We start from the raw sequence: 26,797 nt of genomic DNA on the forward strand, positions 1-26,797 counted from the left end.
TTCATTAAATGATCATTTAATTTCATGAAATGATCTGAGTTTGTTTCCGTGATGAGTATTTTGAATATCCGGTAATATCAGTCTTAGAACTATCTTTCTTCTTGTTGTTTTGGGGTTTTTTTGGGGGGGAAGGGGCTGTGTCAATTTCTGTTGTTTGTATTCAATTTTTTTTTTATTAGGAATTTAATGCTATGTTTTCTAAGTGGCTTTTTAGTTGTGGTTTGTTTATATGAGAAAGAACATTACCTCTATGTAAAATTTTATGTAAAGCTTGATGAGATTCATCTTTATGACTGAATACCTTGTGAATGTTTCCAAAATGTCCTTGCCCTATGGATTTTTATTTTTGTATTCCAATTGATGTATCTGTTAATTGCCTTTATGCATTTAAGAGATTTCCTGAAAATCTTCCGAAATACATGATGTCCTTTTTTTCCTTTCCTTCCTTTCCTTGTCCTGTGGAAGACCTGTGGTCTGAAAATTAGGCCTTGTTAATTTATTTTCTCATTCAGCTTTTATAAAATACTTCTGGTTCTCATCTGCATTCTTGCTTCTTCAGCTCATCAGTCTCCTGGAGTTTGTGGCTTCTTTGATATTCATCTTTATAGCAAGAGTAGTGGCCTTCATTCAGCCACTTCAGAAATGCATTCCAGCTGTAGAAAGTAAAATTTTTCTCTACTTTGTCCTTTGGATTTATTACTAATATCTACACTAGAATGACTTGTCTAGAAGTGAGAAAAAAAATAAGAAAATATAATGTAGGTTTAAATTAACTGAAATTCTTCTATTTTTGGCTACGCTGTCAATTGATTCCAGAAGACTGTCTTATCGGCCTCAAGACTTAGGGAAGTCAATGAGAGAGGCAAGCTGAAGCCATGCCAGATGCAGCCAGAGGGCTGGGATGCTCCCTGCAGTCAGCCATCTGGAAGCTGCCATTGTTGTCTGTCTGGCTTGTGTGCTTCACTGCCCCTGGCTTTGTTTAACATTGCCTCTCACAGTGTGCTTGAGGGATGCTGATGAAAGGGATGCTCCGCTTCTGCCTATGTGCTTCTGTTAATCTGCTCTAACTGGAGCTAGTGGCTGTGTCCTTCTCTGATGGAAGACATAACTCCTGGTAAAAAGAAGTCTGATCAGGATTTTGAAACAGTGCAGCAGTAGATCTGATCTACAGTTTTAACCCTGATCTGCTGTCACTGCCTGAGCCACAGCAGAACCAGCAGTTGTCAAAACGTAGGGGCAACAGGGGAGCAGAGACAGGTAGAGAAGTGGGCATTGGCAGATCATAATGTTTAGTACACCTTTTCTTTCATTCTTTTACCTTTCAGCATCCTTTGACTACTTCTGTTGCTGCTGAAAGGAAGCATTCTGAGGAGGGAGGTGGAGGAGGATGAGAAGGGGTAGGATACTAGGAACATTAACACCTTTGGTAATTGATGTGTGCTCACTGAGTATAGTACTATTCTCATCTTCAGACCCTCATTAGTGCTGTTGCTTGGGTTTCTTCCTTTGGTCACCAGAAACATAAGCTATCAGAAACAGGATTGTAGAGTGTTTGCAAGGGGCAGTTAGAACAGGTTTTCAGGCTGCTTGCTGTGGTTGTTTTAGTGCTTTACCCAGCATTAGCTTCAGCTCTGACAAAGGGATGTGAGAGTGGTTAGATGTGATGGCCTCAAGGTTTTCTCCTGTATATTCCATGCTTGATATTCAGCCTGCCATGCAGACTCCTCCTGTTCAGTCTTAGTGGGTCAGGATGAGAAGAGGAGTTCAGAAGTCTTGTGAATGAATTGGATTTTGCAGTGGCTTGATCTGGAGTAGGATTTTTTTGGGTGAAGCTCAGAAAACATTTATATGGGCAAGTGGATTCAAATCCTACTTTGTGTACTTTTGCTTGGGAAGTCAACATGGACAGTGTTGGAGGGAGGCTGTCCCTCACCCTGCCCTGTGAGGACCATCCTCTCTTCTCTCATTTCAGTTCCAGTGCTCACCTGTTTGTGTGGCCAATCCACTAAGAAGAAACTTTTTTCTATTAATTCCTTTTCTTCCATTTTGATTAGTTGAATGATCTTGCTCTAGAAACAGATGTGTGGTAGGACTTGTTCAAAGTGGTAGGAGTGTGCAATGAGGATTGTAGAATTGGAAGAGAGAAAAGGAAGAGGTACACTGCAAAGCTGTTCAGTCAAGTTAAGCTGGAACACAAAATCACACCCATAGTCTAGTCAAAGTGAGTTATATCACATTAGCCTCTTGTGTAATAACATCACAAATAGCTTGTTTCTCTCTGTGAAGTGAACATGAAATTAAGAAAAAAAATCAATTTTTTTGACAGCATCACAGAAACTATTTTTTTTCATGTGAATATTATATAATGGTTGGAAAATGGGAACAGTTTCCTCTGATCCTTTGATATGTAGGGACTTGTACGTAACTTTAGGAAAGTAGCCTAGTTAACCTAGTTAGGAGTTTACAGTCTGTTTTGGGACCAATGAAGATTAAAGGCTACTGAGTAGATTCTCTGAAGAATACTACAGAGCTCTTATTAACTGGAGTGTTAACCTCAAATTAGAAAGTACAAATGTATCAAAAGACATTAAAATATGAGTCCTATCATGGAGCCATTTCTTCTTCTCACTCCTGGGAGTTACATCTGACATAGTCAGTATTTGGTTTATAGAATTTCTGGCTTGCAGGTTGTCTTCTGTTTGTCAAATTGTAAAATATTTTTGGTTTATGATGACCATAACACAATTAGCCCTGTGAAAGCAAATTGTAGCTGTCTTCTGCAATAACAATAAAGCAGTTTAGGAACCTTTAGTGGAAGGCATGAGTGCAATTCAGAAAGATGGAATAAATCACACTAAAAGATTTGAGAATATAATAGTCTATTTTTAAAAAAAAGCAGATTCTTCTGAAAACTCTGCTTAGGCACATGGAAAGCAAGGAGGTGATTGGTAACAGCCAACATGGCTTTACCGGGGCAAATCATGCCTGATGAATTTGGTGGCCTTCTATGATGGGGCCACAGCATTGGTGGATGGGACAGGGCAACTGATATATCTACCTGGACTTACTCAAAGTGTTTGACACTGTCTCACATGAAATCCTTGTCTCTAAATTAGAGAGACATGGGTTTGATGAGTGGACCACTCGGTGGATAAAGAACTGGCTGGACTGTCACACTCACAGAGTTGTCAGTGGCTCATTGTCCACATGGAGGCCAGTGAGGAGTGGTGTCCCTCAGGGGATGGTGCTGGGGCCGATACTGTTCAACGTCGATGTCAGCGACATGGACAGTGAATTGAGTGCACCCTCAGCAAGTTCACTGACCACACCAAGCTGTGTGGGGCAGTTGACATGCTAGAGGGAAGGGATGTCATCCAGAGAGATCTCAATGTGCTTGAGAGGTGGGCTGGTGACAGCCTCATGAAGTTCAAGGTCCTAAATCTGGGTGGTGGCAATCCCAGGGACACTCAACCCCACCACAGATTGACTGGGGAAGTAATAAAGAGCAGCACTGAGGAGAAAGACTTGAGCGTGATGGTGGATGAGAAACTCAACATGAGCTGGTGATATATTCTAGCAGCTCAGAAAGCCAATCGAATTCTGAGCTGCATGAAAAGAAGTGTGGCCAGGAGGTTGAAGGAGGTGATTCTCCCCCCCTGCTCTCGGGAGACCCCACCTGGAATACTGTGTGCAGTTCTGGTGCCCTCAATGTGAGAAGGGCTGTTGGTGCAAGTCCAGAGAAGGGCACTGAAGTTGATAAGAGGGTTGGAGCATCTCCCCTATGAAGACAGGGTGAGGAAGTTGGGGCTGTTCAGCCTGGAGAAGAGAGGGTTGCATGGAGACCTCATAGCAGCTTTCCAGTATCTGTAGGGGCTACAGGGAAGCTGGAGAGGGACTCTGGTAGGAACTGGACAGTGACAAGACAAGGCATAATGGGTACAAGTTGAAAGAGGGTTAATGTAGATTAGGTATCAGGAAAAATTGTTTGGATGTGGGGGTAGTGAGACACTGGAACAGGTTGCCCAGGGACGTGGTGGATGCCCCAACTCTGGCAGTGTTCAAAGCCAGGCTGGATGAAGTCTTGAGCAGCCTGGTCTAGTGAGAGGTGTCCCATGGCAGGAGATGTTGGGACTAGATGATGTCTAAGGTCCATTCCAACCTCTTAACATTCTATGATTCTATGAAAAGTTACCTTGTTTAATAAAGTGTGCTTTTTTCACCTGGTACAATGAGTGTGGACCAAATGTGTGTTGTTATGTGGACTGGGACCAAAATTATATTTTGTTAAAAAAAAGGTCAAATATAATTGATAGAATTGCACTGGTGTTTTTTTCTTTTTACAAAGGTACTCAAGAACCGAAATTTCTCTGTAAGGATGCTGTGTCTCTGTGTGTGCATATATATATATATGTGTGTCACACACAGTACACATGTGCAATGTGTGTATACATACGCTACCTGCATATCTATATCTATCTTTTTTTAACTTTCAGGTTAGTCCATTGCCATGTCATTCTGCAAATCCCTTCTCATGTAAAAGACCTTGTGGGCGGCTTCTTGATTGTCAGAATCACACCTGTATGAAAGAATGTCATCCTGTTACTAAATTGAACAGCAGTGCAGATGGAAAGAAGGTAGGTTAATTTCTTTTTCTGCTTTTGTTTTTGTGTATTTTATATGTTGTATTCGGTTTTAACTGAAAAATCAAGAATTTGCAGCTGAAAGGCACAGGATCGATTCCAGATCCCACTGGGAGACTTGCATATATGCTGTTCCCATTGATGCCATGACATTTAGCTAATCTATACTTCCTTAGACTGTAAAACCAAGACAATATTATATAATTAGCAACTTCTATACCTTTTTGTTTTGTGTTGACATACATTACTTTGATATCATCAGAACCTTATTTAACCTTCTTGACAAATCTGTTTTAAAGTTGGGATTTTTTTGTAACTCAAGAGCAAGTGAACTAGTGGTAATCTCTATGTACAAATGTTATTGCAATCTACTGGGGAAACTACTGACTGAGGAGAGCTGTAACTGGGTTGAAGAGGCTGCAGATCTTAAGGAGAGGACACTGGATATGTTGCAGAATAGCTAAAGACTTCTTAAAGCACTGAGACGATACGTATATCAGTGTCCACTAGAAACTGTTGGGTTTTCAGTTCAGAAGCTGTGGGTGTTAGTTGCAGAAGATAATATGAACCAAAAATTAAAATAAGTATGAAGCTGAAAATTGTTCCAGCTTTGAGCAGCTTATGGCTTGAGAGAGTCATGATTTGGAGGAAAGTGCTTTTTCAAGTTTTTTTGTAAGCATTACTTTAGAAAAAATTGCAACATGGGCCCTCTGGGCATTTAGAGAATGGAGAAGCATTCAGTTGGGTACAAAGCATAAATGTTTTATTTTAACTTGCTGTTATATTTAACTTAAATAGGATGATATACCTGTGGATTCCAGTCCTGAAAGTAGTGATGGTATCATCTGGTAACTGTATATATTGTAGCTACCATAATATTCTATTAGTGATTGTGGAACTTTTGCCTGAGGAGTATGGGCTGTTAGTGCAACTGGTGGAACAGTAACCTGCAGCAACAGAGTGACATCAGTAAATATCGAGAGTGACAGTTAAGCATCTCCTGCTCTGTCTATAAGAGGCTGTCTGCCTAGTGCTTCAGTTAAGCCAATTAAAGTGTGAATGAGTCAGGTCTATTTCTAGCTCCGTTTTGAATGAGGCAGTACATTCTCAGAAAACAGGAGTACCTGTGAAGTATGGGCAAATCTCATGTCTCAGTTTTCTTTGAATTTTTCTGAACTCAAGTTGGTTTTGACCTTTAGAGCTTTTGTTCTTTTGTTTTGGTAGCCTAAATTGCAGGTGCAGTCAGAAAGGGGCTGATTAAATTTCATGCTCCTATGTAGAGTACTGATTTTTTTCTGTCTGGAATTTAGGTTTGTTCTGCATGTTTGGTTAGAAAATGTTGCAGAAAGGCCAGATGTTTGCTTTTACTTGCTGTTGAATTTTCTATCAGAGTTCTAAATGCTTTTAGTTGCTGTTGTTTTTCTTATATTTGAATTTTTGGGAGTTGTAAATGATCATGGTAAAAAGGATCCTTTTAAAACTTCAGCAAAAATTGTTCAACAGTAGAAGCAGGAGAAAAGGGACCGAGGGAAAACTGTATTAGAAACTTAAATTCTTATGCTGTTTTGAACAACACAAAGTGAAACGTTGGCACGGAATAGTCCTTTTGGGGAAGCATTGTGTAGCTTCATTCTTGGATGACTTGGCTTTACTCTGACTGCTGACTTTGAAAGTGAACATTCAAATATGATGGTGGGCCTTAAATGTTGTGCTGTGTAGGTTCAGTTGATAAATCATATCAATCTGTGCATGTATTTGATTGCGGATTGGGGTTCTGGGTGAGTTGTTAAGATGAGAATATGAATAGAAATGAAGCTTCATTTTCTGTGCTGCCGTTCTTCACCTTGTGCCGATGCTGATCACATTCCCTGGAATGAGTATGACCCCACAGCTCTTGTAGATGTTATGTAGCCTGTGGAGTGGAAGCAATGGCAATGCCTTAGGCAGTTCCCAGCATGTACCTAAATTAATACTTCTTGGAAGATAAAATTTCGTAAAATCAAGCAGACCAACCCCTCCACCCCTGTATTATGGAGCAATATTTCATGACTAAAGCATTACAGTAACGTGGTAGGTGGGAACATTTAGTTATGAATATGAAATGACTTCTTATTGAACAGTTTTCCATAGAGAATTAACAGGCTTAATGGTAATTTTCTAAAGCACTAATATTAGAGAAGTTCTTCTATGCCCAGGAGGGAAAATAGAACTCTATCTTTTTGACTGACAAATACTGTCATTTCTGCTTTTCTTTTAAAACATATTTTAATAATTATTCTTGCTTGTGGTATATCTTACTGAATAGCTGGATTCCCATAGCAAAAACACCCCAACTCTTTCTTCTATATAAAAGCTTGTTAATGAGGTGTCCCAAACAAATGTTTGGGACTTTGTTTGAGACTCTTTTTATTTTGTTAGGCAGGTCCAGAATGCTCACAGTGCGAAGAGGAGTGTACCAAGCCCCGACCATCTGGCTGTCCTCACCGATGTGTTTTGCCTTGTCATCCTGGTGATTGCCCACCATGTCTCCAGATGCTTAAAATAAAGTGTCACTGCAAATTATCAGTACTGTACATTGAATGCTTGTAAGTGTCAGAACAGAACCCAGCTTTTCATTTGAATGCTACTAACTATAAACCATTTGAAATGTCTGGGATGGGAGCTACTCTTACAGCAAGCCATAAAATTTCTCTTGAAGCTTATAATTTCTAATATAATGTTTAATTTCTATTTAAATTTTGTCAGCATTTTATTTGGTATCACTACTAAACTATTATAAATGCATGGAGTCCTATGAACAGAAACTGTTTTTGTAATACAGATAATATTTTGAATTATGCAAATATATTGTAGTCTAGTAGTAGTCTACCTAGTACTACTACATAGTAGTAGCCTACATAATGGTTGTCCTATATGTGGTTCTTTTACTGTATGTAAAGAAGAATTTTATAACAAGTTCTAGAATTTATGTAGCTAGCAAAGGTCTTTGCCATTAATATCTTTCAAATTCTAGCTGTTTTAACTGGAAAACTCCTCAATGATTATTTGTACACCTTCTGATTCATTTGTGTGTGTGGATAGAGGGTAGGCTAGAATTTGTGAAACATAAGATGGGACTTGTGGGTTTAAACATTGTCCTCTGTGTATTGCTCTGAAAACATTCAGCATATGCATGCATGTCCATTTTCCTTAAAGTACCTCAAGTCCTCTAAATTTATGTGAGTTTGTCTGTAAACCAGTGTAGTTTATATTAGTCCCACAGGATGTGGATAAATGAGTCCACTTTTCTTTATAGTGAGATATATTTAAAATATACCCCTAACTGTATTGACTTTTGTTGGTTTTAAATTGGAATTTATCACAAATACATCTTGTCTTTTACAGAAAACTAGCATGTGCTGATGTAAAGGAAAAGGAGATTCTCATTTCCTGCAAAAATCAGTGTCCAAAAGAGGTAAGCTATATTAGCAAAGAAATACTTGATTTGATGAATGTGTGGAATTTTGTCGGCACAGGCCAAACAAACTAGAGAAGCTTAGTCTAAATGAACATGCTAAGTGATAGATGCAAATGTGATTAGTGAACTGTGCTTGGGGGACACTTATTCATGTCTTGTTGTCTGCTTGGAAGGTGGTATTTTGGAATATTTGGAATATTTTGGGAAGTGCTTCCACTGCAAAACTCTCCAGAATGCCTGAGAAATGCTCCTTCTCAGCAATAAAAATGCTTGTACTAAAGAAAATATTTTATCCCATGATGACTTATTATTTTGTTGTTCTGATTTGGCCTTTTACTGTGTAGCTGAGACTATCTTGTAATTAAATGCCACTCATAAATAATTTGATTTGACCCCTTCCCCTTCCCTGAATCCACTCAGTTGCCACATGCTGGGTTATCTATGATGGCCTGTACTCTGAGACTTCTGTCTTCTTACCTCATGTCTTGTAGTTTTCTGCCTCAGCCTAATAAATATAGATTCAATATTTTCCTGTTGTTTCATTATCTTCCAGTGTCAGGAACTTCAAATTTGAATCCTCACCTTTATTAGAAAACTTTTTTTGGCTATGATTAAATGCAAAAATTTACATGATTCCTGTTGCTTTCCCCTCTGTGTCTGTTTCTCTGCTTTTTGGACTAGATTGTGTTAATCCCAATAGGAAGGCTACAAGTAGGCTCTGTGCCTACTTGTATCTTCTGCTTTTTGCCCTTGTTGATGCCCATCTGATGTCTTTTTTTTTTTTTTTTTCTGTAAATGAATGTGCCTGACACAATTTTCTCATCTGGAAGCCCTCTTCCTGGCGAGAGAACACTTTGGGATATTACGTCATTGTCCATTTACCTTTTAATTGTGTCCTTTCACGTCCCTCTCTGTTACTTTGGTTTTATTTGCTCCAAGACTTTCTCCTCTTTATTTTCAAGAGTGCTTGAAAATAGTCTCTTGTCATGAACTATGTGTTCTGTACTTCAGCTTTTATTCAAAGATTTGTTTTTTTCCCCATATCTCATCTTTGACTTTGATTAATGTAACAGTTGTGATTTTTGTGGACATATTCCCCAGACTCAGTCTGGGATTTAAAATCCACCTAGAAGCAGTCCTGAATTCTGGCTTGCAGTTCAGAATTGCCTTGTTCCACAGATGATGTCTTTTTTACTTAAGTCAGTGGGATGTAAAAGAAAGCTTAGGACAACAGAGTCTTTGTAAGTTTTATAAAGCTTTTACTGAACTCCAGAATTCTTATTCCTATAAATGCTTTGAAAAATTAGGTTTTCTGCAGCTTCTGGTATCCAGAGAATCTTTTTAGTGTCATTGATGATGTAAAAACACATGTTCTTCCCTGTCTGTGATTCTAGCTCTTAATGTCTTTCATGAAACACAGAAGTTGTTAGTACCTTCCTGCTTCAGGTGGCTCATATCTTTGTGTTACAGTTCATCCATCCTGCTTTCTTCAGATCCTACTTTGGTAACTTCATGTGTACTGTATGAGATTTTCACTATTTTTTGTTCTAAAATATTTCTTCCATTTATCTGAATATTGAGCAGTGCTAGGGATGTTTTGTCTGTTTCTGTTTTGTAAGTATATAGTATTTGTCTGCAACTTTGAGAAAACTGACTAGTTGCATCATAATACAAATTATACTGATACTATTTATACTTTTAAAGGAATAATTGATAAACACAGTTTGAAGGAGCAGCCCTAACAGGCATCACCCTGACACTGCTACCACCACCCCTCCCAGCAAATCCAGGTCAAGCCCACTTGTGTTTGTAGGTTTTGTCTCGTGAGACAAGAACTTAGAAACAGCTTGGCCAAAGTTAAGATGGCTAGGACTCCCAAATTTTGAATGTTTAAAGTTTACAAATGTAATATATATGCCCAAAACTAAATTGGAAGTGTTTTGTGTATAGTTCTTGCAGCCTCAACTAAATTTCCAATTAGCATTTTATGAGAATGTTCTTATTCTGTGCCAGAAGCTGACCCTGGGTCATTACCACAGCTCAGTCAAGTTGATGTTTGCTAAAAATCAGTGTGCACTGTCACTACAAGCTTACCATACTGCAACTTAATTCAGCAGAATACAGTATGTTACTCAAGTCTTCATTTTGAGATGTTTCTGGTTAATGGAAATTGCAGTAGACAGTATGCTACCATATTTGATTTACAGGTACCATGTACTTTTGAGGTTAGAGAAAAGCAATTATATTGTCTGGTGCCTTGAAAAAGTGCTACAGGAACTTGAAAATCTTGAAAGGTTTCGTGCCTTTGTTTTGTCTATGGCAGTATAAAACTATAAAAGTGACTTCTAGGATTATATAGTACAGTACACATTTCCTTTCTGCTTTAGGGAGAAGCAGTGTCTTTGATATTGCCACAGCTGTTAGATGAGATGCTTTAATTAAAAAGTTAATTCTCTTGTTTGGTAACAATAACAAAATATCCTGTTGAAGGAAATTTAACTTCTTGTTTTTAATCAGAGTGATTAAATTCTTATGATCATGCTTGCAGATGTTTTGAGACAGTTCTTACACAGAAGTTTTAACAGTCTATCAATTTTCACTGTTCATGTATTCCTGTAAGTACTGGTGTTTAACACTTCATTCCATGTAGTTATTTTTTGACAAAATAATGTTAATTTGTCCTTTTACTGTGCACTCTGCTACTGTCTTTGTGTGAAATGTGGGACCCTATTGTGATAAATTAATTTTAATATGATAGTGCTGTAGAGACGATGTCATCTTTTTCCTCTGTACTTGGCACTGCTGAGGTTGCACCTTGAATCCTGTGTTCGTTTTGGGCCCCTCACTCCAAGAATGACATTGGGGTGCTGGAGTGTGTCCGGAGAAGGGGAACAAAGCTGGTGAAGGAGCTGAAGCACAAGGCTTAAGAGGAGCCACTGAGGCAACTGGAGTAAAGGAGGCTCGGGGGGACATTATTGATCTCTACAACTACCCCACAGGAGGCTGTAGCAGGTGGTGGGGATCAGTCTCTGCTTACAAGTAACAAGTTGTGCCACTGGAAGTTTAGATTGGTTATGAGGAAAAATGTCTTCACTGAAAGGGTGGTCAGGCATTGGACTAGGCTGCCCAGGGAGATGATGGAATCACCATCCCTGGAAATGTTCAAAAAAATGTGTGGACATGGTGTGGTCAGGTTAAGGGTTGGACTCAGTGGTCTTAAAGGTCTTTTCCAACCTTAACAATTCTTTGATTCTATAAATTTAAACAGTATGCATGTCTTTTTCGTTTTTTATATATGAAATAAATTAAGCATTCTGGAGATAAAATATAATTCTGTGAGCACACATTGCACATGTATGTGGGTTGCAATTTGGTCTCTGTTTGGAAGTGGTAAAATTCTCTTTTGTGCTTAGCTTTTGGCATTGCTGCTCAAAAGTGCTTTTTTCTTTTCTGACAGGCTATTTTTTATTATTATCAGATGTGTATTAACAGATTGTGTTTACTACCTTCTGTTTGAGATCAGTTAAGCCTCCATAAATGCTAATAGGTTTTATCATCGTTGGATATAATGTTAAGATTTGAATGCATTGCCTGTGGGGAAATACTTGTAGGATATTTTTTGTAGGTTTTTGTTTTTTTTTTCCAGAGCTGTGGTTTAAATCCTTTCTTTTAAAGGCCTTGCCATATCAAACATAAAGCCTGTTCATTTTGGCCTTTGGTCCACAAGCTATTGACAAGAGGTCTTGTGTGGCAAAAAAGGATCTAAAGGGGCATATGCTTTCTGTTTTAGTGCCCAGTTCTGCATGGGCACTTTAAAATAAGCAAAAAAAAATAAATCCTTTCAGACTACATTATTTATTCAGCAGAAGCATGATTGCTTTTGTTTTCTGAGATCATGAGGAAATGTTTTGCCACTCATTTCACTGCTCTTTGTTTTATTTTTATGATTTTTTTTAATGTTGGTTTTGCATTGGAAGTGAAGAGAGTCTCCCTGCCAGCTTCGTTCCTGTCCTGTGTCCCTGTGGGTGTGAAGTGACTAGCTCTATGCAGGGAACTACATGGGTACCTTTGTGTTTCAGTATTGGACTGAACATACTTCTGGCTACACAAGTTTTGCTCTAATGGTGCCAGTGTAAGAATTCTATTGCAGTAGCACCTGGAGGTTGAGGTGAGGGCTACTGTCTTGAATTTGCAGCTCTGACATGCCAGTTACAAGACTCTTTGTTTGGGCTTTGATGCTATTAATGAAAATGTGCCTAATTAGTATGGAAGAGTAAGTTGGAAGTAACAGTTCTAGCCATTGCTTGTTCTGGCCAGCATGAGATGACTTGTAGGTGAGACTACGTTGAATTGTTATTGCTCTTGGGTAGGGAGCCAGGAGAAGGGCCCACTTACTGCACAGAGGTCATGTAGCAGCAAATTGATTTTGCAAAGATTGTGGTCACTAGTGAGCAGGCTCAGCCACTGGACTCCATGTTCTGGCTGGTGGTCTGACCATGGTAGCGTACAAGGCTTAAAGAAAAGTTTCTCCCATCATCTTTTCAAATCGAGGCAAAGTAATTTTTTTGTTCTGATGCAGAAGACTGGCTGGTGATCAGTTGTGCCTGAAAAAGCTAAATTCCTTCTTTGGTAAGATGACCAATTTATATATTTTTCCCTCAAATATAGTAGATCTTCTACATAAGGCTTCAGCAGAGCAAGCGAGTCAATGCTACTTAGTGAATATTTAGTTCATATGCAGAAGAGGGTTCATACAAGGATGAAGGTGGGCTAAAGAAAACAACTGCATGTATTTTATTGTCCTTTGAAAAAACATCAAAAAAATCCCAAAGCAAGGACAAAACTAGGGCAAGAGATACTAACAATAAGGAAGCTTCCCCAAGTGCTGAATTGACACCTGACCTTGCATTGTTTTCTGTAATGATCTTGGCAGCAAAAAACACTGGAATTTTTTGATGAAAAATTGTGGAGTTTTGTTGGTATGTGAGAACTGAGGAAATGCATCTGCAGAACACATGTATTTGGGGCATCTTATTAGATACAGAAAAAAAACCCAGTAAGGCCATGTATGTTAAGCTAACAATAAGCTCCCAGGAAACAGAAATTCTTATTGTCACAGCATGGTTAGCTGGAGAGAAATGCAAATGAAAGCTAAAGATGTATGGGGAAGATACTCTATTAAGAATGATGTGTAATTAAGGCATTGTACAAAGTCCTGCCTGCTGAGATGTTGTCTGGAATATTACATGCAGTTCTGGCTATGTATTCAAGAAACGTTGATTTAAGTGGGTTGAAATTCAGTGAAGGGAATACTATAGAAATAAAGAGCCTTTTATGAAAGGGCAGTAGAGAAATATTTCAATATGAGGATAAGAACTAAGGGACTTAGACTGGCTAGAACAAATGTTGGAAATAAAAAAAAATAAATGGAATAAACAACTCTTGCATATTGTGGTGAGCTCCTGGAGCAGTCTCCTTAGCTAAAGAGTAAACACTGAGCCTAAACCACAAAGTGTCTATCAGTATAATAATTTGTTATTCATGGGCATGAAAATATGTATGTCTGTTCCATAATTTTTAGTTGGAAAGTTTCTCATTCTGTTTGGGTTCCATGATCCTAGCTCTGAGCTAGTATATTGAGTCAGTTCTAATGGACTTCTGAGAATCCACCTGAGGTTTAATATTATGTAGGATTCTTATTCTTGTGGATGAAGGGATGTAATAGGTATACATTTTCAGTTTTTAGTAAATGTGAAAAAAGTCTTAAAATTGTGTGTTTTGCAACATTTCCAAGTTTTGTTAATCCCTTGATGACAGTGAAGAGATGAAATTCACTTTTGATAAAGAACACTAAAGCTATTTTAAATAGCTTGGGGTTTTAAAGTTACCTCTGTAAATAAATTGATTAGATTTATGTGAGATTCCACCTTCAGTTTTTAGCAGTATTGGGTTATGTAATGGAAAATGAAAAACACTTATTGTGAAGATTTCTTATGGGCATGTGTATGAGCAAGGAATATTTTCCATTAAGTTCTTAACAGTTAGTGAAAAAAATTTGCTTACTATCTTGACATTTTACTTACTATAATGCTGGGAGCCCTGCTACATTGATAACAGCATATGTAAATTAGTGTCTTAACTTTTAACACAGTAATTGAATGCTACTTTCTTTATAAGTGTTAAAAATTGCACTGACAGTAAAAAAGGTCTTTATCTCTCAGATGGTAGAAACAGGATAATCTGCCCAATGCAGAAATTTAGAGTTTTATGAAATTATTTTGGACATCATAAGAATATTGGTGACCTGTATCTGACTTACACATAATGCAGATGATTCTTTCACGTAGAATTTCTTCTGTGGTATTTTTGCTTCTAATTCTTTCTTCTTCCTTTTATTACTCTGTCTAATCTATAAGTAGCTACAGTACACTTAATTTCAGTTTTCAGGGTTTTTTTATCTTGCCTATTTGTATTCCTCCAACATACAGATAGCCAGGGTAATTGTTGTATACATTACTGTGGAGATGACTGGTCTTGAAGCATTAGAAAGGAGGAATTGGTTTTTAATCAAGCTGTGTCAATAAAAGATGAATCATTCTACAAGAACTGAAATACAGCAAATAACAATAACAAGCAAACATTTGCCAAAAAATAAAGGAAAAAAAGAAAAATCAACTGCTTCACAAGTGGAAAGTCTGATAAGGCAAATGATTTTTCTGTTAAGCTGCTGTCTGAATTAAAACCAATTGATAGGTTCTTTGCAGTTTTACAGTCTTTTATTGATGGGGGAGTTTTGTTTTGTGTGTTTTGTTCTTTGTAGTTGCCCTGTGGTCACCGGTGTAAAGAGATTTGCCATTCGGGTAACTGTGCCCTGAACTGCAGCCAGAAGGTTAAACTCCGATGTCTCTGTAAGAGACTGAAAAAGGTAAGTTTCCAAGTTGCAGTTTGAGAAGGATGTATATACTTTGCATGTTCCTAACCTTGTATGGATGCTTGTATTGGATAGTGCAGATTACTCTTGTAGAGCTATAGCAATTCACATAGCTGAAGATCTGGGGTGTGATATCAGAAGATTCACTGGAAAATATAAAATCTTGTTAATTCTAGAATATGTTAGCTGCCTGGCTTACAATAGCTTTATCTTCATGCACACCTGAATTTTTGTAGCTTTATGGGGAAAGTAGTCAGATGACCTGGAGTGATTTGAGAAGAAAAGTTACATTTTTCTGATGATATTGGGAAAGTTTATATAAGGAGGAACTAGCACAGATGTTGTGAATCCTGAACTAATATAATCCGTTAAAATTCCCTGCAAACCTAAAAGCAAGTACAGGCATCTTCACCTTCTGACAAAGATAAGGGCAGAGGGAAGTAACAAGTTTACTATAGCTATATACTATTATGAGGGGAACAACAGAAATTGATGTGAAGTCTTTACAAGTAATAATGACTTAATGAATAAAACCAAACATTATCTGCCTTAATGAAAAGATGCTTATAGTATTTTTCTTGACCCAGTTAACTTCTGAGCCTGCCAAACAGGTTGCAGTTCCCCAGAGTTCTCAGCTTCTCCAAGAAATGTCTTGTGCAGGAAAAAGGAAAAAGGATGACATGTACAGAACAAGTGTTCCAGATTGATCAGTCTCTGCTTACAGCTACCCACTTTTTAAAATAAAGTTTCTTCAATGCTAGGAGAGGGGGAGAAAGCATGGATGAGAATGACTTAATCTTTCCCCCCCATGACCAGACCTTGCCCTGTAAAGAGAATATATATGAAATTACTGAGGCTCTCAATGCTGTTCTTTCTGCCAGGGGGTCAGAAGGTTATCTTACTTTGTCTAAGGCAAACAGGTGAGAATAGAGGAGAAATTAAGCTGGGCTATTTGACTTATTCTTCATTTCTGTTTAGCGTATCAGCAAGAATGAAAAGAGAAAAGGACAATTAATACATAACTGCAGGTTCAAATAACATTTAATCATTAGCTTTATGTTATGTGTAAAATCAAGGTTTTCCTAAATAAGAATGTTTTATTATTTTTGAAAATAAAATTTTATATAGTGAAATGATTATGAAAGACAAATTATACTTAACAGGAAATACAGTGCAGCAAGATACAAGAAGGCCAAGTTTCACTGGAATGTGATGCATTATGCAAGGAAATGAAGAGGAAAGCATCTGAGGTAATGTATCTGTTGTAGCTATAATTTCTTCTCAGTGCTTCAGGAAAAGTAGAAGAAATGAACACAATTATTTTGCAAGGCAATACCAGCAAAATACACAACTTAAGTGGATGTTCTGTTTAATAGCAGTGATGTTTTGAGGCTTGGATTTGTGGACAGTGTTAATTAACTCAGTGAAATACTATTTTAAAACAGTATTCTGTTGTTTTTTTATATGTTTATTTGTTGGAACTGGTTCTTTCCTCTTTACTGAGAGCAAGTAATGATCAGCTTTGATAAAATAGCCATTGGTGATGATTAGTGCTGTAAGATTAGGGTCAGGCTGCTTCACAGGGCATTGTCAGATCTCTTTCCACTGAAGGTTTTGCAGCCATCAAATGCTCAGTTGTGCTGTGTGGAGTGTAATCCTGCCACACTGCATTAGTTACCCTATACTAGAACAAAGGAGAGTTTTCAGCAATTGCAGAATACATTTTTGCCTGCTTTAAATGTGGCTTCTCCCTAGCTTGGCTGCTTTATGAAGTAAAGAAATTCTTGCATGCTATCACAGAGAGAATATCAACGTTGCTCTTAAGAAGCCTTTTTAAAAAACATTAGCAAAAAGGATTGGTTCATAACTTGCTTGTTTTTAACAGGCAATATTAAATGTGATAAATGTACAACCCAAGAACTCAATGAGTAAAGCTGACTTTTGTCAGCTTGATTGGCAAGTTCTAACAAGTACCACATGGACCAAATCCTGCAACTTTGCAAGCAGATTGAATGCTAAAACTCTTGGGGTATGTCTTTAGAAAATCCCAACCATAACTAACAGTTCCAGTAAGAGTGTGAAGATGAGTTCATAGGCTATGGAGCCCTTCACAAGGTGAATTCACAAGAGGTTGCATGAACTGTGACACAGCTGCATATCTCAGTGTGGTGCAGTGTCAGCTGCTGGTTTACTTTAGCTGATACTGCTTCCAATTTCTTGACCTGATGTTGTAATCCATAGGGAGGAATGGTCTAATGCAATGAGCAAATGGCTACAAGTTTCTGCTCTAAGCAATGCCACAGACATAGTGTATGGCATAATCTAGGTATGTGTACCTACCTCCCAGAAGAATGTAGTTTTTACTTGTTTTGAAGTTACACAGTGTTCTGTTTAAATTCTTACTAGACACCTTTTTATAGCCTGTGTTGACTTACTATGTAAAAGACATACTAGAATGGTCTCCTATTAGATGCATTTGATGAAAGCAGTTTATTATGTCAATTACTGTTTAATGTGTCCAGAGTGGAAAAAATGTGTTAAAAGCTTCAGACATTTACAAAGCTAAATTAGTTTGCACAATTGCAAAGCAACCATCGATTTTCAAAACCAAAGTGTTTTAACTCTTAATAAAACTTTTCCTGTCTAGCAGCTGGTGAGTATGCACTTCTGAGGAACTGACTGTGTCATTTACTGTACATTTTATTAAATAAATGGTTTGAGAAATGTTTTTCCATACTGTGGTTATAATGGTTAAGCTTCCCTCTACCTATGTATATTATACCTATGTATGCAAACAATATTTAGGCAATTATTGTAATTGTTATTATGCAAATCATCCAGTTATTAGGATCAAGACTGTTCTTCATTTCAAGTTATTAATAGATTTTTGCATCTCACTTTTCTGAGGTAGTGATTCATTGGCCACAGTGCTAAAGGCCCAAGAAATTTATACAAGAAAGCAGACACAAACTTTACCTATATATTCTTTTATGTGACTACTATTGCTTAGTGATCTCTGGCTATGAGAATTTAAGAGTTAGATGGTATCTTTCTGTCTCATAGTCTTTGTTGGATTTATCTCCTGTTAGCATGCCTAGTTGTTTCACAGTTGATAAAAACTTTTGGCATCTCTTAAGTGTCCTGTAGCACTGAAATTCTAAATTTAGCCAAATATTCTATGGGAGTAGAATACTGCCTTCTGCTGTGAGACAGCCTCCTGGTAACTTCATTTTATGCCTTCGCATTCTGAAAAATAACTATTGATGTTATATCCCTATTTGGCATCCTCACACTGTTCAGGATTTGGTGCCTTGATTTGGTTAGTCACGTGATGAATCCTAGTTATGCATCTCTTTAGGTGGAAGCCACTCCATCCTGTTGTCTTTTGTATGTGTTCAGGCTATATATTTTTTTGTTATTGCAGGACCAAAACTGAATGCAGGAGCTAAGATTCAAATACATCACATGGTTACATATTGGCATTTTTTTCTGTAACATTTTTTCCTAATACTTCCTAGCATTTAATTTGCGTTCTTGAAAACTACAAAGTATTTCTATCGAATTATCAGTTGTAACTCATGACTTCTTTTCACACGACTTTCTGGTGGTGGAGTATTTTTAATTATATTTTGTTTGCATTACACCAAGTTTGGTTATGCATTGTTCAGTGTTTGTTGCATTATTTACAAATATAGAGGTTTAAGCTAGTCTAGTAGGGAATATTTAAAGTACTTGGAATGAAACGTGTGTGTAAATTATATATAGGAATTCTCTATGTGTAAATTGTACTGAATTGGGGAAAAAGTTGCTGAAAAATTAGAATTACTGTCTTTAGGAATTCTTCTGGTTGGTAGTGGACAAAGTCTTATTGTAAAATTTTTATATTTGTCGGTTCAACTTTTCAAGTTGAAGTCAGAAGCTCAATTTATAACCTTATAGCAGCCGTTATATGTTCCATGTTTTCCAAATGTGAGATGATTCAGTTTTTCCAAGAATATTTTGTAATCTCAGTAAGTTAAGAGTTCACATGATGGAGGTTTTGGACACCTTTGCTGAGAGCCATTCTGTGGGAGTAATTTTGACTCTATGAGAAAATGGGTTTAGCTCCTGTCTACAACAGTTGCTTATCACTTTGTCTGTCTGGACAGATCAAAGAAGCAGAAGCCAAAGCTGCTGTTGAAGAAGAGAGGCGAAGACAACAGGTATCAACCTTTCTTCTTCGTCACCCACATCTTGTTCTCATTAGTAAATAATTTAGTTCATGTGCAACTAAAGATGTATAGTTTGTAATGTGATATGCACAGTCATTCCTGTCAGCTGTTTCCATACTCTCTGTGCTGTCAGTTATCTACAATGGTTAAGAGACCAGGTGTTCCCAAACAATTTTCATAATTTTATGCAAAATGATAATTAATCAGTTTAATCTTGCATTACTATAACTTTGTGTGATGTAGGTTGTTTTTAAGATACTATGTACTCTTTAGTTTAATCCTACACTTTATAAACACCACAGAATTGCTGAATAACCTCCACAAAGTTTTAAATATTGGGTGCAGCTCCCGTTCTCCCTCCCATCATGAAAGAATAAGGACAACTAAATGAGTCTTTGTCCTTCAGTGTCTCTGGGGGGGGGAGGGGGAACTGCTTTACTGTAATTGCTGATGTTGGTGAGGTTATGTGGTCAGCATTACAATCTACAAAGCTTCTGTGCCAGCTGCCTGGAGATGCTGATACTAATCGTATTTTGGGCAACAACTGTAAGCTCGGTTGGTGGTGATGGCTGGGTCAGGTTTGTCATTTGAAGTCTGCAGCTCTAATGCACACCTTCCAACCACTTCATGCATATGTGCCTGTGCCTCTGTGAGCATTTGACACCAGATCATATTCCCGAGTCCAGTGTGTGCCTTCTGTCTCTCCATTTACTCAATTATCACAGCAGTTATGGATTTAGGTTATACTTGTGTTTTTATCTGCACGTCACACTCCATTTTTATCACAGAGCACTGGTTTGCTCCCTGCTTGGAAGGGGGGCAAGGAAAGCTTACTCACAGGTCCGATCCTCCTGTGCCATTTTCCTAATCTCATTAGGATAGACAGTTTCTCTGTGGGTCACAACTTCTGCTATGCATACTTTGGTAAATCCTCTAGGCAATGAGTGAGAGTGTTATATCTACCAACCAATGCTCTAGCAAGGGCTGATTTTGTTTCTCAGAGGGGAGCGTGTCTACTTACCATGCAAGAAAAGCAGGGAGTTGTGCATCTATGGTCCGGGGGGCAGGCACTGTTTTATTATCATCTTACAATGTTTATTGCAACATTCATGCCTCAGCTGTCTACAATATTGATCACAGATTCCCTCATGTAACTCACAGACAGTTCATCTAATTCTTCTTGTTCTCTAAGCTGACCCTGGAAATGTTATTTCTGGCACATAGGTCAGGAAGCATAGCTTGCACACAGATGTCTGAAACATGTTGTTAGACAGAGGAAATCTGTAATTGATGGTTCTGCAGCCTCAGTATTGAAGTGTGCTAATGAGCATTTACACATGGAAAGAGCATGCTTACAGTTCTACAGCTAGAAATTCAAAGTTGCTGGTGTGTTTTCATGCATTCCAGAAGGCATCTCATCCACTTACTAATCATTTCTGCCTCAAAATCACGTAATTTATAGGACCTCTAGTAACGTCTCAGTAAGGAGGCTCCTCTGAAACTGTAGCAGGTTCATTCCACCAGCGTAGTGAGCAACATTATTTTGCCTGGATTCTTCAGCAGTGATTTTTCTCCCTGCAGTCACACCACCATTGCTTTCTGCTTGTACATTCACTGAAGTCTCACAGTTTCAGCCCTTGTGCAATATACAGCAACTGCTCCTGCCCTCGTGTTTTGTGATGGTTGTAGCTTCAGGGACAGAAAGCTTCACCTACACATAATCAAGCCTATTAAAAGGTTAAATGTGGCTAGTTACATAGCACATTAGGAAATGGTAGGACAACAACAAAACAAAAGAAGGACAACAGTAGCTAGTAAGTAGGCTGTAGAATAGCACACAAGTACTAACCTCAGCTACTGCAGCCTTTTTATCTAACTGGTTCCCGTCCAATTTGACCTCATAATCTGCCATCTGGTGATGCAAATTGGAGGACATCACTATTGTGTTGGGTCACATTAGGAGTATATTTTTGAGTAGCTCCCTTCTGACAAACATTTGCATCTTGTGCCACCTTCCTGATCTCGTTAGCACATCTTTGTAGAGGCTGTTCATCTGTTAGTCACAGCTTCTTGAGACCTATGGTGATTAATGCTTCATTGAATCTTTTATATACAAACTATTTAGTGCTCTGGTAAGTCTGTGCATTTATATTTTGGCATTTGCTATATTTGGTAGCAGCTTTTGCTAATGTAATGTACAGATGGAATCACTTGTTTCTTAGTGGAAGAGAGATGGCTTGGTTAGGCTTCTCATCATGGCCCTAGCAGCCAAACTTCCCCTCTGCTTCTAATTCAGAGGCACCTTGTGAGGCCGAGGTTTTCACAATTGCTAGAAAAAAAAGAACTCTAATTTATTGAGTGGTATGAAAGATTTTTTTTTTGGGGTAAAAAGAAAAAATTTTTACAGATCCTTAGAAGTTACAAAAATCAGCTGTGCCCCTTCCCTGTAAATAAAAATATATATCTGTGCTTTCAGGATATCTGCTTTATGGCCGTATAGTCACTGGTTTTTGCATTCATTTAGCTATATTTTCCCATGGGAATGCTATTTCTTTCAGTACAGGAGGAATATAGAGAATAACACATGAAGGAACAAAATCCAGTGCCTGAGCAACACTAAACTAGACATTATTTGGCATCATATTGGTTTGAGTATACAGTTTAAATGTGATTCATTTTAATATGTCTATGTGCAAAGAAGTTAGGCTCTTACTCTAAATAAAAATCCTAAGCTTGTTTATCTTGTAAAGTTAAGGTAGCTTGAAGACTGGGCACAACCATCACTCTCTTTTCCAGAGATGGTTGAGGTGACACTTTGGGAGCGATGCCTGTTACGTAACATCTCTAGGTAGCTTTTCAAGGACAGTGATGGCTCTCTCTCGTATTCTGTGCCTGTGAGCCTTTTTTCATTGTGTTTTGGTTTTTTATGAGGTATTTATAGATAGCTTACCTTAGAAAGTTCACTAGGAAAGCAATTCAGTACCTCTTACACAGTTGCTTGAGCCCTATATTTTAATTCAGATTTCTGCAGTTCATGAAGCACTCTTTTAGAACTTAGAGATCACAAGTGTATAATAACTATAGAAGGCTCAAATTTTATTTAGTGTCTGTGTAAAATGAAATACTGCCACATTATCTATAAAACCTTAAGATCTCTGCCCTTGCTTCCAGATTTTGGATTTTGAAAAACTGTTTCATTAAAATACTTTGTTTTTCTAAAGGAGGATTATCTAGTTGAAAGCCATCTTTTTTCAAATAGGCAGTGTGACTTTGTCTGAACCTTCCTCCCATATCATCTGGGAAGGGCCAACAATTTTTGCCTTTGTTAGATACAAAGGAATAGACATCAAAATGGGTCCCTTTCTCCTGCTAATAGTGGTATCTGGCACAGGAAGGGAAGTAAGAGCCCCTTTGTGAAACTCACACAAATATTTGCTGTCAGTGGAGGAAGACCAGACATCAGGCAATCTTGAGTTCCAAGAGAAAATTTTATTTACTGCAATACTACTCTGCTGGTCTCCCAAAACAGTCTTAATTCTTGTTTCCTTAATGCACCTACCGTATTGTCTTAGTCCCTCTCTTCCTGGCAGCACTGCAGTAGTAGTCATGTAGATTTATTTCCTCTCATTGCCAGGCTTTGTCTCTGTTCACTGTCCATGCTTCCTCTGCTTCAGCTCAGCCTTGTGCCTTTTGCCCAGCCAGTTCCTGCTTGCTGTGCTCTGCTGCCTCCATCTCTTCTCCCTTTCACTTCATCTGGCTCTCTGCTCACTAGCTCCTTGTCCCATGCTTTTTCTAGTAGCTGACAACTTGACCCAAAAATCCAGGTAATCATTGGACCTTTTCTGGCTTTAGTTTGTCTGAGGTCTCCTTTAGAGCATCTTTTCTGGTTTTTCTAGCATTTAGGTGGCTTCTTACTGGAGTCTCATCCCAGTCTTCGCTCTTTGTTCTAGGCTGCCTAGTTGCAGTTTTGTTCCAGCTTTGTACCCTAAAATGAGTTTTATCTGTATTCTGTTGATCCCTTTTAAAAGAATGTGGAGGGGGATGAGGAACAATGATCAGAAGATCCTATTATTTGTTCCAGACAGGATCCTGAATCTGCCATTCTGGGTGGAAGCTTAGCATTCTTATTTTTGCAATTGCTTTGCTTCATTTTTCAGCCTAAGTGCGTGTGCCTCCTATTGAAGGCTGCTGTATGAGTGACTAAATGTTAAGTTATAACACTTCTCAAATGGTATATTTTTGTGCGTGTCTAAGATTATAGCTATCAATGTAAAATTTAGCTGAGCATGCAAATATAAAGAATTGAGGGAAATGTGATAGATTTTTAGTTAGTTATGTTTTTATTTATCTTTAGCAGAGAGTGCATCCTTATTGGGGAGGAGGTCTCTGAAGTTGTCAGCCTGTGCTCTTATATATGTTACTGTAATAGCTTAAATACAACTGTGTTTTTTAATAGGAAAAATGTATTTTTAGCATATTTCATGGAAATAGCAGTCTTGTTTTAACTTAATATATTCAGACTAAGTTGAAAATGGAATGTAAAACTTCAGTTGGCAGCATTTTTGGCAGTATTTTATAGGAAACTAAACCATGGTTTAATACTCTAAAGTGAAGTGCTTTGTAAGTATGGGATGTAGTGCTGCCATCTCATCTGTAAGAGATGTGTAACTTCAACTGGCTGGCAGTTATTTTATTAAATGATCTTTAGGAAGTTTATTTATTTAAAGTCTGCACATTTCTCTGATTTCAATTCTGACACAATTGTCAACTACTTCTGGTTCTTCATTTAGGCTGAACTGGAAGCTTTTGAAAACAGATTAAAAGGGCGAAGAAAGAATAAGAGAAGAAAGGATGAAGTAGAAGTTGAACCATCGTCGTGGCAAAAATACAAGAACCTCATTATGCTGCCAGTGTTTGGAGTTGCTGTCGTGATGGTTGCATGGCTCATGGTCTACAATGACTGAAAACAACTCAATATTTAATATACCTCAGTTGGACTTTAGGTAGCTATTATTCCTAGAATGTTAGTCTCTGTGTAACAGAAATTAATATGCATAGATTATGTATGTATACTATTTGCCAAAAAAGTGCAGAGGAAAAATGTCACCTTTTGTGTTTCTAGGTACACAGCACAAAACTGAATTCAGACACTGAAAGTAATGGTAGATTTTAGTCTACACTGAAGTGCTGATAGTTTGTCTGACTGAGATCTGTTAACATCTCTTCTATTAATAGCATTATTTTTCCTTGTCTCCATTTCATAATATTGACAATAGCTTAGTAAAAAAATGCTTTATTGAATATATGTTTCCTGTAAAATCAGTTTAGTGGTTTATTGAAGGTTAGTGTTCTTATGCTAATCCTTTATGTTGTATCACACAATAATTTCTGTGCTTCATATCAGTTTTAATTATGACAACTAATGGTGAACTTTGGGTTGAATGTTTTGGGGCCTTGTTCAGAGAAAGGAAATGTGAACTGTCTCTCAGTTCAGCTGTGTCACAAACGATACAGTGTCCTCCCCTTACAGACTGTGGGGTTTGCTTTTGTGTTGTTTCCCTCCCCTTCCTGCCCTTGATTTCTCAACATCAAACTAATTAAAAAGTTCATTTAAGTGCACAGACACATATGCTGAACATGGATGTGAAGTATTTTAGGGTACAAGGGTGTGTTCTCATCACTGCCTCAGTCACCAACAGCAGGAAAAGTTTGAAATTGAACTAAGAGTATCACTTGACTGTATAGATAAATGTCACAGTTGGATGTTTGCATGGGTGTGCAAAGCCATGATTAAATAGTGTAACAATAGAGTTATATGTCATTCTGAAGCCATCTGGATGCTTGCTAGTCACATGTAAACTATCTAGTGAAACTTCTAAATGTTTAAGTGTTTTCTCACTGGCAGTTTAGAAGACTTGCTTCAGGTAATTAGTGTTGTTGGTAAAACTGAAAGGCTTTTTATGTAGCTTCAGCATTGTTAGAGAAGCTGCAAATTAAATGCAGGGGCAGGGAGAGATCGGAAAACTGAACTTTTTAAACCTCTGCTGGAAATTTGAAAAAATACTTGAGCGTTGCAGGTAACTGCAAAATGCTTACAAGCTCCTGTGAAAGATGAGGTACAAAGCCAAAAGATGTTAGGTTGCCCTTGTAATTCAGGCATATAATTTCATCACAAATCCTGCAAAAGCAGTGGGATCATTTGTGTCAATTAGTAGAGAAGATTGCAGTTTGCTTCAGAGCTGTTTGGGTTGATTTTGACTCACTTGAAAAGGGACCTAGTACTAATTTGAGCAAAAGGCAGTAGTTTTTCAATTGCATAGATTGACAAAATGGGGAGAGTATCAGTTTCTTTCCAATTTTTCACTGAAGTTTGGTGAATGAGAAGTGAGGAAAACTTGACAATATTTAGCACGGACCGATGCTATTTGAGAGTCTTTTTTGGGTTTTGTTAAATTTACTTTTTAGAGATACATATTACTTATGTGTTGGACCAGTAGTATTTAAAGTTGTAGTATTAATTGAAATTACACTAGACAAAGTTGCATCTCTATTGAATTTTCTTATTTTCTAGTATAAGAAATAAACCACTTTTCTCATTGTTGCTTTAACTTTTTTTCTATAATAGTAATGCCTGGAAGACAATTCCAGATAAAAGTGTGTTTTCTTTAACCGAGTGAGCTGATGCTGTTGTGTGACTGCTTATGCCAGTAGCTCTCCTGTCACAGAGAGAAAAAGAGAGATTTTAGTTCAGCTGAAGTAAAATGTGATGGATTGTCCAAAAGTACAAAAAGATACCTTTCTAGCTGAAATATGCAGATCAACATCAATGAGACCATTGTGGAAATAGCTTTTATCTTACATGACTCTAACTCATTTTGCTATTTACTGGTAGCTTTTTCTTTAAAACTTGTACAATGGAAAGTTTATCCTTGTCTCTGCAGCAAAGGGGAGAAATTTCTCTACAGAGCTATAAAAATGAACCGCGCTTGTTATGCGTTTGAAGTAGTTTTTAGTATTCTTTTCTGCATATTTTGTAATATTTGTGTGAAATACTGGAGAGGAAAAGGCTTCTCATTGATCATTTTTATTATAATAAGAAAGCACAGCAATCTTAAAAGATTCATTCTGTTCATACAGATGTGTGTGAGTAGGCATATTCCCTTTCTTAAAGGACTTGTATCTCTCCTGAACCTTGCATATGCAAGACATACCTGGTTTTGAAATTTTATTCAAAATACTTCTGTATATCTTATCCAAGCATCTGAGTCATTTGCACTCTGCTGGTCTAAATGTCTTCTGAACCCGATATTTATTTCTTGGCATTAAAAAGAGTGTGGGGGTTCAAGCAATCTGCAGTTTAATAAATCACTAGTTTTCTATTTGGTTCTTAAAATTATTTTTGCAGTTAATTGTTTGCTGTTCTTTGGTTGGAGCTGCATGTTGTCAACAACCTTTGAAGTAAAAGGTACAGATAAAATTGCCTGTTATTCAGTATTAATGAACGATGGTAACTCTAGAAAGGAAATATTGAACTGAAGAGAGGCCTTTTTTTAGCAAT

The 26,797-nt window shown here is 37.6% G+C and overlaps 1 protein-coding gene across 1 annotated transcript in view; it reads left to right on the plus strand.

The window, feature by feature from the left end:
* Positions 1-24,241, plus strand: part of NFXL1 (nuclear transcription factor, X-box binding-like 1) — a gene marked incomplete at its 5' end in the record, with an annotated part of 41,202 nt that extends 16,961 nt beyond the window's left edge. Inside the window, 7 exons of the mRNA XM_009077386.1 lie at positions 4,494-4,634; positions 7,059-7,225; positions 8,025-8,094; positions 14,918-15,022; positions 16,192-16,278; positions 19,177-19,230; positions 24,030-24,241. Coding sequence (XP_009075634.1) covers positions 4,494-4,634; positions 7,059-7,225; positions 8,025-8,094; positions 14,918-15,022; positions 16,192-16,278; positions 19,177-19,230; positions 24,030-24,203 — 798 coding nt within the window. The remainder of the gene's footprint in view (positions 1-4,493; positions 4,635-7,058; positions 7,226-8,024; positions 8,095-14,917; positions 15,023-16,191; positions 16,279-19,176; positions 19,231-24,029) is intronic.
* Positions 24,242-26,797: the final 2,556 nt, after the last annotated feature.

This window comes from Acanthisitta chloris, unplaced genomic scaffold (genome assembly GCF_000695815.1).
Source record: "Acanthisitta chloris isolate BGI_N310 unplaced genomic scaffold, ASM69581v1 scaffold21170, whole genome shotgun sequence".
Taxonomy (NCBI): domain Eukaryota; kingdom Metazoa; phylum Chordata; class Aves; order Passeriformes; family Acanthisittidae; genus Acanthisitta; species Acanthisitta chloris.